The sequence below is a fragment of the Ascaphus truei genome, chromosome 5 (assembly GCF_040206685.1).
Source record: "Ascaphus truei isolate aAscTru1 chromosome 5, aAscTru1.hap1, whole genome shotgun sequence".
In the NCBI taxonomy this organism is placed as follows: domain Eukaryota; kingdom Metazoa; phylum Chordata; class Amphibia; order Anura; family Ascaphidae; genus Ascaphus; species Ascaphus truei.
Window position 1 is genome coordinate 118367269 of NC_134487.1, and position 16519 is coordinate 118383787.

General features: G+C 48.9%; 2 protein-coding genes across 2 annotated transcripts in view; one reads left to right on the forward strand and one right to left on the reverse strand.

The window, feature by feature from the left end:
- Window positions 1-16519, reverse strand: part of RPS16 (ribosomal protein S16) — a 243444-nt gene that overhangs the window by 19732 nt on the left and 207193 nt on the right. The window lies entirely within an intron of this gene.
- Window positions 14633-16519, forward strand: part of MON2 (MON2 regulator of endosome-to-Golgi trafficking) — a 148047-nt gene continuing 146160 nt past the window's right edge. The window contains 1 exon segment of the mRNA XM_075600518.1: window positions 14633-15009. Coding sequence (XP_075456633.1) covers window positions 14896-15009 — 114 coding nt within the window. The 5' untranslated portion in view covers window positions 14633-14895.

Sequence of the window (16519 nt, forward strand, 5' to 3'; positions counted from 1 at the left end):
CACCCTTTAGTGAGAATTCCATGGAGCCATATTTTGGATGGGCCTCCTTCTCTTATTAAATCTTGTTCGGCCCTCACCAACACTGAGCACCACACTCCGTCTGCATCTACGCAGCGGCCTAAGACACTTGCACCCCATAAGCCTGGGTACTGACCCAATATTAAGCAAATATCACAGGAGGGAGTGTCAGCAGGAACTCTTCTTACAGCAAGGGTTTGTGAGGGCGGGACTTGCCCCTTTAATGCCCATTCGTACACTTCTTGGCAGGATGGCAATGATAATGAGAACAACATAATTTATACGGAATTCGGGCACCCCAGGTCTGACTCTCAGCAGCGCCTCCAAATGTAGCCCTCTTACCCCCACCCTAAGTGAGATTGAGGTGGGTAGGTGTTTCTGACTACTTATCAGTGTGGTGCTGTACCTGTTTGGCAACCAGGAGGGCTGAGCTTCCGCCACGGGGAACCTAGGATGAATTACTCTTACTACTACTATATGGTGCAGCGCCTCCACCTGCGATGGCTCCCAGCAGAGCGGGAGTTGTTCCTCGCAGGACACATACACATGAACACATACACTGGATGTGAAATAGCAACGGTCTTTACTATATGCAGAATGTAACTTAACACATACATCAGCAATACACAACAAGATATATGTCCCACCCTCTGCCACTAGCTGGCAACTATAACCTTGCCCCTAACTGGGCTATAACCTTACACCCCCTTCCCAACCCTGTGTCCAAAGAGTCCAAGCCCACCCAAGTGTGTGAACAGGCCTGTCACATGTGAGGAGCAAGTTAAAGTTGGTGCACGTGTGGAAGGTTGTAAATACCTGCCCAGGTGTCTCTACACCTGGGTGTCTTCGCAAAGGATCTACCGGCGCCGCTTGGTCCAGCGCTGATCTGTACCTCCGCATGGATGGGGTCCAGCCGAACGTCCCACCATAAGGACAGTCTCTGTATCAGCAACACAGCTTACAGGAACATGCAGCAACACTATCACTGTTCCCTGCACTAGGAACTGCACATGGTCTCTCTCTCTCTCCATACACTAATGAACTGCACAGGATCTGTCACTAGGTCCCTGCCTAGCACATAGCTGAAGGGGCACAGGGTCCTTACCTAAGGGCTTGTCCCTATGAACACCCACCCTCACTAGTGGGGAGTCAGGGCCTCAACTCTAGCCTGGGGATTTCTGGCCTAGGGCATAAGCTCGCAGCTCTCTGCCCCCCTTCTTTCCCCCTCTGTGTCCTCAGCCTGACTGAACAATCCCTGTCTGCACACAACATTGTATCCAATTCCCTGCTGCAGAGAATCTGCAAGTCTCAGGCCTCGTTCAGGGTGCCAGCTGCAGGACTCGGAGGGAGGGCGTGAGGGAGGCAGTGCTGCAGTTTGCTGGGCGATCTGTGTTTATCCCCCAACAGACTTTTCAGCGTTGGGGAAAGGGCGGGGTTACACACAGCAGGGTAAGTATCCAAGTTGCTGTCATGAAATCATTCTGAAGAATGATTTCATTGGCTGCCTTGGTCTGTGACGCTGCTGCAGCTCCAAAAAACGAAATTTTCGTTTATTGAAACTGTAGTCTCCTGGCTTCGGAGACAGGGCGGTTGCTACCCTGAAAACCAGTATTCAAATTGAATACTTTGTTTCTCACGGCAGCACGCACGGCAGCACGCACGGCAGCACGCCCTCCCTCCGAAGCCAGCACCCTGAACGAGGCCTAAGTGGCTGGCTGGCTGCAGGTGACAGGGATCATAGGGCATTGACAGATTTACTATAAATCATTCTTCCTGTTATTACACAGGTTATTAAGAATTTATATTAGCGTTCGGGACCCCTGATATGTGGTCTGCCTTGGCGTTGGCTCAGGGGCTTACAACAATTTTGGCCAAAAATTTCAAACTAAAAGACCATTTTACTTATTAGATATTTATACATATATATTTAGGCACTGTACCGTGTATGAGTCTCACTGGATGTGCTAAAAACTGAGCTTTGTCTGTGTTTTATGTTCTGTCTCTGGTTTTAAGTATATATTGCCATGCTCAGTAGCACTCCTCTGTGACACTCATATGCTTATATATATGTTGTGGTCATTTTGGGGGTTCAATAGGAGCTTGTTAGGTGTCCAGTATGTTTTACAATTCTTGTCCAGCTAGTCATGGCTGATTGGAGGGTGGCAACCTCCTTCCTAATTTAAGCTCACCCCCTCCCACATTTAAATGGTTATGGGCTCACTCCATAGCATCTTCCACTCAGGGGAACTCGCCTGCTTGCAGTTTGGCTGTGACATCTCTAATACAGAGTGCTTTTCCTGGTAATGTACAGGTTAATAAAAGCTTCAGTCAGACTTAGAACTTTGCAACTAATATTGACAGATTTACTATAAATCATTCTTCCTGTTATTACACAGGTTATTAAGAATTTATATTAGCGTTAGGGACCCCTGATATGTGGTCTGCCTTGGCGTTGGCTCAGGGGCTTACAACAATTTTGGCCAAAAATGTCAAACTAAAAGACCATTTTACTTATTAGATATTTATACATATATATTTAGGCACTGTACCGTGTATGAGTCTCACTGGATGTGCTAAAAACTGAGCTTTGTCTGTGTTTTATGTTCTGTCTCTGGTTTTAATCATAGGGCATTCCCCAGAGGCTGCTGGGAGATGTAGTCCACTCAGGACCTCTTTCCTATGGGGACCGCGTGCGCGATCTCTACTGCGCCGCTACGCTTAACTGCGCCTGCGCAACTTCCCAGAGCTCCTGCACACTTATAATGGCCACCCCTACCCTTGCCAACCTCTGCGCATTGCGCGAACCTCGCGCCACAACCAAGATGGCGGCGCCCACCGGGAGAAGTCGCCGACCCCTTCCCCCACTGCCACAGGGGTAAGGCAGGGGGCAAAGGAAGATCAGGGGAACCGGGGGTGACCCCCTTACATATATATATGTATATTAAGTTGCAAAAGGAGTGCTACTGTGCGTGGCTAAATGTATACAACAAGAAACAAAGAAGTTCAGAGCAACATGTAATGTGACAAAAATACACAGTGAAATACCTATATATTTATTGAAAAAGGGTCATTTAGTTAACACTTTGGCCAAAGCTTATACGCCTGCGAGTCACTTCAAGGCATGACCAATTCGCAGGTCCTAACACTAACTGATTACAATTCTTATTTACCTCTATAATTAGAGGAAGAATGGTCCTAGCATTTTCTGTGTAAAGCAGTATCATTTACAAACACACCATACATACATGCATGCAGTAGTCCCCCAAATACACAGACAGACACACACACACACTACCCCCCCAAAATACACACTACCCCCCCCAAATACTCACAAACACACTACCTCCCCAAATACACACACACACACACACACTAACCCCCCAAATAAACACACACACACACACTACCCCCCCCAAAAAAAACGCACACTACCCCCCCAAATACACATACACTACCCCCTCAAATACAAAATACCCCCCCAAATACACACACACACACACACACACTACCCCTTCCCAAATACACAGTCTACCCCCCAAATAAACACACACACTACCCCCAAAAAACACACTATACCCTCAAATACACACACACTACCCCCCAAATACACATACACTACCCCCTCAAATACACAAACACTACCCCCCCAAATACACACACACACTACCCCTGCCCAAATACACACTCTACCCCCACCCCCAAATATACACACACTACCCCCCACCAAATAAACACACACACACATACACATATATCACGGAGCCGGAGCAGTGAGTTTCAGCAACAGGGAAGATCCCGCGAGACAAGAGGTCACGTGACGCGGAAGTGACTGCGTGAGTTTGCTGTACTCGGAGCCGGCGTCAATCCACCACTGAGTGTGAGAGACTCATATACAAAACTCTCAACTGCTTTTTTACAACTCACAAAGTGTGAGTTGATTACTTATCTAGGTTTTTTACCACTGTTTTAATAAAAGGTTTTACACTATACTGTTCCCTTTTTTCCCTACCCTATCCTTGTATGGGATCTGTCTGTGAGACGGAATCTATACATACAGGTACACCGCGACTGTTGTGAAGCACTGTGAAAACAGTTGCTTGGAAGTGCAGAGAGTCCCTGGCAGAAATACAAGAAATCTTCAAGCTGAGTTCCTGATCCCAGAGTGGATAAAAGGCTGACATTGATCAAACTCACTCTAAGTGCATATCTCACCAATACTATGATTCTGACTATTGGACATACTACTCTATGATGGTTCTTTTTCTCTTTTTTTCTTTCTTTCCCTGGTTCTTTTGCGCCTAGGTCATTCTTCTCCGTACATTTACTATCGGCAATTGTGGAGCCGGGGACCTGGGTGGCAGCAGATCTATCAGGGTCAGTCAGTATATAAAGGGTTAATACCTCTCGTTTTATTTTGAATTGGCCAGGTACAGTTTTTGTATTAATTACTGGTTTGGATTATTGTTTGGAGTTGCGGTGTATGTATCTTGCTATATATATATATATATATATATATATATATATATATATATATATATATATATATATATATATATATATATATATATAAAGCAGAAAATAGCCGTGTTAGTCCAGTTGCGATAGTGCAGAATAAATGAGTTCTTCAGTATTAGGTGATACCTTTTTTATTGGACTAACAAATCACCTAATACTGAAGAACTCATTTATTCTGCACTATATATATATAGACCATACGATACCGGTTGCAACACGACATCAAGGGACAGCACGCAGGTAAGTAAATCATGAATTTTCTATATTTGATAGAAGACACAAAAACCGATGTTTCTCAAGGTGATTCATGATTTACTTACCTGCGTGCTGTCCCTTGATGTCGTGTTGCAACCGGTATCGTATGGTCTGTTATTGCTTATGGGATAAGCACCAAAACTTATTTACTTGCATATGGTGTGCCGGCTGTGCATTGGATTCTATATATATATATATATATATATATATATGAACAACAAGAAAAGAAAGCGCCCGATCCTAGTGCAGCATGAAAAAATACAATTTAATAAAAATGAATAAAACCAACAAATGCGAACTCACAAACAAAGGATAAATAAAAGCATATAATGAGTATACTCATTCGCCAACCGCCCACGATGTGCCTTGGATGGCGAGCCCTCTCTCTGTCTGTGTTTTCTCAGCTCTTCCGAACCGACATCCAGCAGGGGATACAGGAAAAAGCTCACCACAGTGTGACCCGGAAGACCTCCACAAGGTTAGTGTATTCCGGATGTGAGGTCTGCAGTTCGTGACCCCGTGATGCAGGGGCTGATCAGAGAAGTCTCTCTGCACTCCCAAAGGCAGTCCGTATTGAGGTGGGCAGTGAGGATAGAGTAAAAATGTATATCACAGTGTGACAGCAGCTAAAAAACGCTCTTCCCTACGCGTTTCTTCACACTTCTCCTCTGATGAAATCACTTAGTGTGAAGAAACGCGTAGGGAAGAGCGTTTTTTAGCTGCTGTCACACTGTGATATACATTTTTACTCTATCCTCACTGCCCACCTCAATACGGACTGCCTTTGGGAGTGCAGAGAGACTTCTCTGATCAGCCCCTGCATCGCGGGGTCACGAACTGCAGACCTCACATCCGGAATACACTAACCTTGTGGAGGACTTCCGGGTCACACTGTGGTGAGCTTTTTCCTGTATCCCCTGCTGGATGTCGGTTCGGAAGAGCTGAGAAAACACAGACAGAGAGAGGGCTCGCCATCCAAGGCACATCTTGGGCGGTTGGCGAATGAGTATACTCATTATATGCTTTTATTTATCCTTTGTTTGTGAGTTCGCATTTGTTGGTTTTATTCATTTTTATTAAATTGTATTTTTTCATGCTGCACTAGGATCGGGCGCTTTCTTTTCTTGTTGTTCACAGATTTCTGGGAGTTCGTTGGTCCTTGATGAGAGCAGCCAGATCCTAGCATGGACCCGTGGTTTGGTTGATATATTTTTACATTTTTATATTTTTTCATTTTTATTTTTATTTTTATTTTTAATTTGACAAACTTAGTGTAATTTTTTTGTATTTTTCCATTCACCCATTGAGTATCATCCAGGAGGGATTCATTAGTGCAGTAGTCAAAACTACCAACATATGCCATTTTATTATATTTGTATTGTTCACTGTCATATATTTGTGTTCACAGCAGCTTTTTAAACATTGGCACTCAGCATTTTATTATAACATATTGCATGTATTTTTATTAGTGTGAGTCAATCATCCATATTATTGTTGCATTCACCTTTGCCATTCACCTTTGCTATATCCACTCAATACATTTACGTATTTGGTATTCAGTCTGAGTTTACACCTGAGGAGCGCAGTCTATTCTTTGTTTGTAATATATATATATATATATATATATATATATATATATATATATATATATTACAAACAAAGAATAGACTGCGCTCCTCAGGTGTAAACTCAGACTGAATACCAAATACGTAAATGTATTGAGTGGATATAGCAAAGGTGAATGGCAAAGGTGAATGCAACAATAATATGGATGATTGACTCACACTAATAAAAATACATGCAATATGTTATAATAAAATGCTGAGTGCCAATGTTTAAAAAGCTGCTGTGAACACAAATATATGACAGTGAACAATACAAATATAATAAAATGGCATATGTTGGTAGTTTTGACTACTGCACTAATGAATCCCTCCTGGATGATACTCAATGGGTGAATGGAAAAATACAAAAAAATTACACTAAGTTTGTCAAATTAAAAATAAAAATAAAAATAAAAATGAAAAAATATAAAAATGTAAAAATATATCAACCAAACCACGGGTCCATGCTAGGATCTGGCTGCTCTCATCAAGGACCAACGAACTCCCAGAAATCTGTGATACAAAGAAAGTAGCGCCAGTGATTATGTGGTTAATATGCTAAAGTGTAAACCAAGAAAAATATTGTGTAATAACACGTGAACGAATATAGGTGATAACCACCACAAATGTAAATGCTATATATAATACTAACTCTAATAAAACACAATGACTAAATATACAGCTAGTAAAAAGAAAGAATATAAAGTAAAAAATATAGAACCAGTCCAAATGTAAAGTCCAGAATGTATATGGTAGTTGTAACCAGTAGAAGGGGAACTTCAGGCTGCTCTCAATTGGATGAACCACATCCAGTGGAACCTGTAGAAAAGAAAAGAGGAGAGAGCGCACGCCCCATAGCGTAAAAAGGTAACAATTTATTGGAAATGGGGAGGGGAGGGATAAGAATCGCACTCACAAGATAACAAATCAAAATGCGCAATTGTGAAATCATATATCACCGCCAAACGGATATGTCCACCGCAGTCCAAAGGTGAAATCCACAGGAAAGATGGTAATCCGTGTTGGCAGTCAGTGAAGGGTTGCTGAATCGCAAGATGTAGCCCTTTTACGGATGCATGGCAGCTCGGCTAGGTGTCTCTCAAGACTCAGGAAAACACACGGTCTGTAAAAACGTCTTGCGCGACCCGACCTGATCGCACACTTCCGTGATGACGTAGTGTCGTGACGTGATTGCGTAATGACGTCCCTGACGCGTTTCGTTGCAACAGCGACTTTCTCAAAGTTAGTTGTTGTTCCTTCCCTCTGAGGAAGGCAGGTTACACAACTGGGAGCCTGAGATTGGGGCCTTCCCATGTGCTCTTCCCTCCGGGGGAGAGTGAGTGCAGACCATACCTCTGCCTCCCCTAGGGAGGTGGGGAAGAGCTAGGACGGTTGCGGGTGCCCTTCGCCTGTAGTGACGGTCCAGGGACCATCTTCAGTGATAGCTGACCTGACAGATTGTATCCGGCAGAAAACTGCAGTGTAAGGCTGAGTCCATAGAGACTTCTGCCGTGCGGAGGCTGAGGGAAAGCGGGTGCTTTCCCTGGCCTTAGTTTGCGCGCCATCCGGGGGCGTGTCGGGGGGCGGGCCAGTGACGTCACGGAGCTGGTTCGCCCTCATTGGGCGAACCGCTCACGTGACCGGCCCTCCGCGACCGTGAGCGCTTAAACTAAAAAAAATTGGCTCACTGCCGCGCGGGCGCTGACCATGCCCACGGCCTTACTGTTACTGCAGAGTTTAGTAATTAACCCATTCCTGTTTTGCAATATACCTCCTGCCTTGTGCGTGACCTTACCGGGGGGAGAGGTAATAAGTGCTACCGTGGAAGATCACCTTCTGTTCCAGGAGTCTACGGCAGATGGAGGCGCTGCACTGCTAAGGAGATATGTGGGGTATGAACCCCAGAAGCCTGTTCCTACCATTGGGGGACGACTCAGCCCTCTTGTTGCCAACAGGTATATGCACCCTCTTTGAATTCTAGGGTTTTACATATCAGGACATAATAACAATCATCTGTTCCTTAGCAGGTCTTAAAATTAGGTAAATACAACCTCAGATGAACAACAATACATGACATATTACACTGTGTCATGATTTATTTAACAAAAATAAAGCCAAAATGGAGAAGCTATATGTGAAAAACGAATTAAACCTTACTGCTTTTATAGGAATTACGATGCTAAGTAGCAGAAAGGTGCTGCTAATCAAATGCCCTTGATTCATTGATCATCAGCAAGTGTGACCACCTCTATAAAAGCCGAAGTTTTAGCAGTTTCTGGTCTGGAGCATTCAGGTGTGTTAACACAATGTCAAGGAGGAAAGACATCAGCAATGATCTTAGAGAAGTAATTGTTGCTGCCCATCAATCTGGGAAGGGTTATAAGGCCATTTCCAAACAATTTAAAGTCCATCATTCTACAGTGAGAAAGATTATTCAAAAGTGGAAAACATTCAAGACAGTTGCCAATTTCCCAGGAGTGGATGTCCCAGCAAATTCACCCCAAGTGGTTTCGGATGGTGGAGATGCAGTTTCTGCTGTCTGTACCTTGCAGATCATGAATTGCGAATAGTTCGTCCTAATTGGAGTCTTTGCTTTATCCTTCTCTGGGCATTTCTTGGAGAAGTGGCCCTTTTTACCGCAGCCGTAGCAAATTATATCACTGAGATCAGTGCGAGTTTTGTACGTAGGGGACATTCTTCCTGACAGTTTGGACTTAAAGGAGGGTGGCTTGAATTTAAAGTCCTCCGTATTATATGGTTGCTTAACCTTCAGAGCGGAGGCTCCTTTGGGTTCACACTCGATGGGCTATTTAGTCTTTTTAGGGGCATGGTAGTGTAACTGAACTTCGTACTTTTGAACATGCCACATTAAATCCATGTAACTGGGAGGTACTGTTGTGAACGAAGCAGCACACATCACCAGGGCTATTGGGTGAGAAGGCAGCGATCCCTTCAGCAATTGCATAAACCGTCTACTTCTGCAGCCGAAATAACTTTCTTAGCGAGAAGGGTCCCCAAGGATAGTTGGAGCCTGCGGACGAAAGCGGACAATTCCTCTTCCTCCTTCTGGTGGAGAGCCTTGAACTGTGTCAGGAGCTCATCCTCGTCGTTTTTGCTTGTGTAAGTGGGTCAGCAGCTCCACCAACTCGAGAGCAGGAACTTCTCCCCGTTTCCCGATGCGTTCGTACCAGTTGGGCGGCCGGGGGTCGGAGACACTCAACCAACCTCTGTCGCTTGATGGCTTCCAGTAACGCCTGTATGCCCACAGACCTGGCCAGTCCCCAGTACTGAGGTGGGTAAGGGTATAACACGCACCCACAGCAGTGAGGGCGTGCCCGGAGTGTGGTAAGATGAGTTGCCGGGCCTGGTGAGAAAGGGTTAACGAGATACTTGCTGCGTCCGGGGTACCAGAAGTCCGAGGGTTAATATCCAAGAGCGGTGGGTCAGGGGCAGGAGATAGCAGCGTAGTGAGGTCCAAAGCCGAGTCCAGGTGTAGCGAGGTACACGTAGTCAAACAAGAGCCAAGATCAAATCCAAAGGTATCCAACAGGGGCAGGGACAGGAACAAGAGCTGTAACAGAGAACAGAGCTTGGCATAGACAACTGCACAACAGGAGTCACAGAAGAACTATGCAGAGCAAGGAAGGAGAGGGCAGACTAAGGTTATAAATGCTGGAGGACCAATGGTAGCAAGGGGTGAAGCGGAGGCCTGTCTGAGTAAGCCTAGGGATAGGTCCCGGTGTGCAGGGAGGGAGTCAGATACTTGAGTAGTGGAAATCGCCTGCAGCCGATGGGGGGCGGAGCCATCGGCACGGGAGGACGGCCAAGAGGATCGGGTGCGCGCGCACTCTGTAAGATTGCCGTGCGCGCGCCCCGGCCACGTGTGAAGGGATGTGGCGTGCGCCGCGGAGGAGTGGCATGGTGTCCGAGAAGAAGGGGTAAGGAGCCGACGGGGAGGGGGACTGGAACTGGCAGGCGTATTGGTAGCAGAGGTGACGGGGACCCGTTGAGAGGCGTGTGTCCCCCGATCCCTTACAGTACCCCTCCCTTGAGGATCGGACTCCAGAGGATCCTCCCAAAGTTTGTGAGGAAATTTCCTACGAAATTGTTTAAGAAGAGCTGGAGCATGAATATGATGACATGGTACCCAGGAGCGTTCCTCCGGGCCATATCCCTTCCAATGAACGAGGAACTGAAGTCTGCCCCTGGAAAAACGTGAATCGAGAATGGAATGGACCTCAAATTCCTGTTGCCCTTGTATTACGACGGGATTGGGTCTCCAAGGACGGTCCGGAAAATGAACATTTTGAAGAGGGTTTCAAGAGGGACACGTGGAACACAGAGGGTATCTTCATGGTGGGAGGTAGCGAGAGTCGGTACGCTACAGGATTGATCCGTTCAAGGACCTTGAAGGGACCCAGGAATCTGGGAGCCAGCTTCTGGGAAGGAGTTTTAAGCTTGATATTTTTTGAAGAAAGCCAAACTCTGTCTCCAGGTTTGTATTCTGGCCCCACTTGACGTCGCCGATCTGCTTGAGTTTTTTGTTTTTGGACGGCCCCTTGTAAGGCTTTTTGAATCTTCTTCCACGAGGTTTGTAAACTAGACACCTGAGAATCTGCTGCAGGTACACCAGAGGGGAGGGAGGAGAGGGGAAGACTGCTGGGGTGGAACCCATAATTAATGAAGAAGGGCGACTCTTGCGTGGACTCATTCTTCAGTGAATTAATGGCGAACTCTGCCCAGGGTAATAGGTCCACCCAGTTGTCTTGAGATTCTGACACAAAGCATCTGAGATACTGCTCCAAGGTCTGATTCATTTTCTCTGTCTGACCGTTGGTCTGCGGGTGGTAACCCGAGGAGAAAAGGAGGGAAATGCCAAGTCTCTGAGAGAAAGCTCGCCAAAACTTAGAGATGAATTGAGTACCCCTGTCCGAGACAATGGAGAGTGGCACTCCGTGTAGCCTGAAAATTTCTTTAGAAAAAATGTCAGCCAAAGTAGCTGAATTGGGGAGACCCTTGAGGGGTATAAAGTGTGTGTGCTTGGAAAATCTGTCCACAACTACAAGGATCGTATTCATCCCCTTAGAAGTTGGGAGTTCCACAATAAAGTCCATGGAAATATGCTTCCAAGGCTGTTCCGGAATAGGCAGAGGCAGGAGAAGACCGGAAGGTTTGTGTCGGGCGGACTTGCTCTGAGCACAGCTCTGGTGAAATCAAAAATGTCTTTGTTCATTTTAGGCCACCAAAAGGTCCGTTTAATAAGATCCACTGTCCTCTTGAAGCCTGGATGACCAGCAGATCTGGAAGAATGCCCCCACTCTAAGATCTTGTGGCAAAAACGTGGAGCAGCGTACAGACGTCCTTCTGGCACCTTAAATCTCCTAGGGATATGGGCCTGGGCTTTATTGATCTCATCCAAGATATCAAAAGTATTGGCAGAAATAATATACTTTGCGGGAAGAATAGTCTCCGAAGATTCGTTAGATCCTTCCTCCGTAGAAAATTGGCTAGAAAGAGCATCGGCCTTGATATTCTTGGTACCTGGAATATAGGAAATCGTGTAAATGAAACGAGAGAAGAAAAGTGCCCAACGTGCTTGACGAGATCCCAGACGACGAGCCCCCTCAATATATAGTAAGTTTTTGTGATCGGTGAGAATAGCTACTGGCTCTTTGGTACCCTCGAGAAGATGTCTCCATTCTTGCAAAGCTAACTTGATAGCCAAAAGTTCACGGTTCCCGACATCATAATTTCTCTCGGCCTGAGAGAATTTCCTAGAAAAGAATCCACATGGATAGAGTCTTTCTTGGGGAGAAGATCTTTGCGAGAGTACTGCCCCAGCCCCCATATCAGAAGCATCAACCTCTAGGGTGAAAGCAAGGGATGTATCCGGGTGCTGGAGGATGGGGGCGGAGACGATCGCTCTTTTGAGAAACTTGAAGGCTTTGATGGCCTCAGAGGACCATTTTGTCGGATCAACCCCTTTTTTGGTAAGAGCAGTAATGGGTAGAGTGATAGTGGAGACATTACGGATGAATTTTCGATAGTAGTTAGAAAACCCAAGGAAACGCTGAACGGCTTTAAGGGAATTTGTCAACGGCCAATCCAGAACAGCCTTCAATTTCTCAGGATCCATGATGAAACCTTTATCTGGGATTATATAGCCAAGGAAGGCTGTGGATGATTGGCGGAAGAGACATTTCTCCATCTTTGCGAAGAGGCTATTTGCACGTAGCCGAGTGATAACCACTTTGGTGTGACGAATGTGCTCTTCCAGGCTCTTGGAGAAAATGAGGATATCATCTAGTTATACTATGACGAAAATACCCAAAATGTCCCGGAAGATATCATTCATAAATTCTTGGAAGACGGCTGGGGCATCACTAGATATTCATAATGACCCGTACGTGTGTTGAATGCAGTCTTCCACTCGTCACCTTCTCATATTCGGATAAGATTGTAAGCTCCTCCCAGGTCGAGTTTGGAAAATATAGAGGCTCCTTGGAGCCGGTCAAAGAGTTCCGAAATTAGAGGAAGAGGGTACCGGTTTTTAACTGTAAATTTGTTAAGCCCACAAAAGTCGAAACAGGGTCTTAGGGAGCCATCCTTCTTTTTCACGAAGAAGAAACCTGCCCTGGTGGGAGAGGTGATATTCCGAATAAACCCTTTCTTAAGATTCTCCTGGATGTAGGTCGCCATAGCCTCGGTCTCCAGCACAGATAGGGGATACGACTTAGACTTGGGGAGTGTGGTACCAGGAATTAATTAGATGGGGCAGTCGTACGAACGATGAGGCGGTAGGACTCCAGCCTGTGTCTTGTTAAAGACATCCAAAAAGTCATGGTACACCTCCGGCAAGGTAGAGAGAGAAGGTGAAGAAGTGTCGAGACCCGCGAGCACGGTAACGGGAGGAGTAATCGTCTTCTCCAAGGTAGGCACCCACTGGATCGGTAATTCGTCTGTCCAATCAACACACGGGTTGTGAAGCTGAAGCCACGGCAATCCTAAAATAGAGTCCAAATGCCAGTATGTTTGTAAATGCGCATAAAAGAACATATAAAATCAATATGTGATGTCAAAATAATTCTGAAACACACCATTCTTATATGCGCATCTACAAACATACTGGCATTTGGACTCTATTTTGAATATCATTGCGATCGAGTCTGACGGATACAGAGTTTTCTTGCGGTGAGGAGTCAGAAACAAGCTCCCGCTGACGTCACAGTTCTCGCGGGACTCCGACTGGAGTGGGGAATTGGCTGTCATACAGAGGCGACGCGAGCGGTGTTGTCTGCTGCACATGGTGGAGCCCCAAGACGTTTGCCTTGTTGTTCTATGGACACAGAGCCTGCCTGCTTGCGGAGAGGAATCAAAGGTTACCTAAACACTCCCGCTGACGTCACAACTCTCGCGAGACCCTGTCAGGAGTGAGGAAGTACTCGGCATACGGAGGCGACGTTAAAGGTGACATCTGCTACACTCTTTGGAGCCCCTGAGACGTTTGCCTTGCTGGTATCCTGTACTGTATCCTGGTATCCTGTACTGTTGGCGATTGAGTATACTCATAACTGCTTACCAAATACCAAATACCCTTGCACCAGCTGTGTGCAGCACTGGTGACATATTCACTCCTCCACATATTCCATCAAGTCCTCTGAGACACAGCGCTAACCGTGTTCTGCGGTCTGAGGGGAGAGAGGGAGCTTGCGACGGGAGGGGGCGTGGTCGGGGATTTGCGGGGGCGTGGCCATTACTTCACAAGGCTGGTTCGCCCTCATTGGGTGAACCGCCGTTGGGGGAGTGGCCACGCCTCCGTCGCAAGGTTTGTACTCAATTTGATTGAGTTGGAAAAAACCTTGCAGCACGGCGCGGCTGCACCTTCAGCGTCACGGTGCTTACTGGGCCCAGCCCCATTGAGGGGCGGTGCTTACACGCACAGCTGTTACTGGGACCGCAGCCTAACATAGGAACCCTAACATAGAACCCCCCCCTAGCAAAAGCGCCAGCCCCCTAACATAAGACCCGCCCCTAACATAGGACTCTCCCCCCGTAACGTTGGACCCTCCCCCCGTAACGTTGGACCTTCCCCCGTAACGTTGGACCCTCCCCCTAACGTTGGACCCTCCCCCTAACGTAGGAACCGCCCCCCAACACAGGGCCCGCCCCCCAACACAGGGCCCGCCCTATCCAAACCATTGCCCTGCCGACTCCAGCTGTCACAACCAGTTTCTGTGCGCATGCGCGGTTGCTCTCTTTTCCTGTGTTTACGGAAACGTCCGTGACGTGTCAGTGCGGACTGCGGGGGATTGTGGGTGCTCGGCTAATGGCAGAACGGAGGGACTGACAGCTCCGGCACCGAGCACGGGGGCATGTCACAGGCCTGAGCTGCCAGCAGCACGGTACCGAGCACTGCGCGGGCACCTCCAGGCGGGTGTCAGGCTCGTGTGCGGGCGCCCGGATCGTATTGTCCGTGTTAGAGGGGGGTCCGCGGCCCGGAGACATGTCCTCCAGCACCAGCAGCCCCGAGGCCGTCAAGAAGCTGCTGGAAAACATGCAGAGTGACCTGCGGGGCCTATCCATGGAGTGCAAGAAGAAGTTCCCTCCCGTGAAAGAGGTAATACCCCCTTCCGAGACACCCGTTCATCCCCCCCACCCGAGACACCCGTTCATCCCCCCCGCCCGAGACACCCGTTCATCCCCGCCCGAGACACCCGTTCATCCCCGCCCGAGACACCCGTTCATCCCCGCCCGAGACACCCGTTCATCCCCCCCACCCGAGACACCCGTTCATCCCCCCCACCCGAGACACCCGTTCATCCCCCCCCACCCGAGACACCCGTTCATCCCCCCCCACCCGAGACACCCGTTCATCCCCCCCACCCGAGACACCCGTTCATCCCTCCCACCCGAGACACCCGTTCATCCCCCCCACCCGAGACACCCGTTCATCCCCCCCACCCGAGACACCCGTTCATCCCCCCCACCCGAGACACCCGTTCATCCCCCCCACCCGAGACACCCGTTCATCCCCCCCACCCGAGACACCCGTTCATCCCCCCCACCCGAGACACCCGTTCATCCCCCCCACCCGAGACACCCGTTCATCCCCCCCACCCGAGACACCCGTTCATCCCCCCCACCCGAGACACCCGTTCATCCCCCCCACCCGAGACACCCGTTCATCCCCCCCACCCGAGACACCCGTTCATCCCCCCCACCCGAGACACCCGTTCATCCCCCCCACCCGAGACACCCGTTCATCCCCCCCACCCGAGACACCCGTTCATCCCCCCCACCCGAGACACCCGTTCATCCCCCCCACCCGAGACACCCGTTCATCCCCCCCACCCGAGACACCCGTTCATCCCCCCCACCAGAGACACCCGTTCATCCCCCCCCACCCGAGACACCCGTTCACCCCCCCCCACCCGAACACCCGTTCATCCCCCCCACCAGAGACACCCGTTCATCCCCCCCCACCCGAGACACCCGTTCACCCCCCCCCACCCGAACACCCGTTCATCCCCCCCACCCGAGACACCCGTTCATCCCCCCCACCCGAGACACCCGTTCATCCCCCCCACCCGAGACACCCGTTCATCCCCCCCACCCGAGACACCCGTTCATCCCCCCCACCCGAGACACCCGTTCATCCCCCCCACCCGAGACACCCGTTCATCCCCCCCACCCGAGACACCCGTTCATCCCCCCCACCCGAGACACCCGTTCATCCCCCCCACCCGAGACACCCGTTCATCCCCCCACCCGAGACACCCGTTCATCCCCCCACCCGAGACACCCGTTCATCCCCCCCACCCGAGACACCCGTTCATCCCCCCCACCCGAGACACCCGTTCATCCCCCCCACCCGAGACACCCGTTCATCCCCCCCACCCGAGACACCCGTTCATCCCCCCCACCCGAGACACCCGTTCATCCCCCCCACCCGAGACACCCGTTCATCCCCCCCACCCGAGACACCCGTTCATCCCCCCCACCCGAGACACCCGTTCATCCCCCCCACCCGAGACACCCGTTCATCCCCCCCACCCGAGACACCCGTTCATCCCCCCCACCCGAGACACCCGTTCATCCCCCCCCACCCGAACACCCGTTCATCCCCC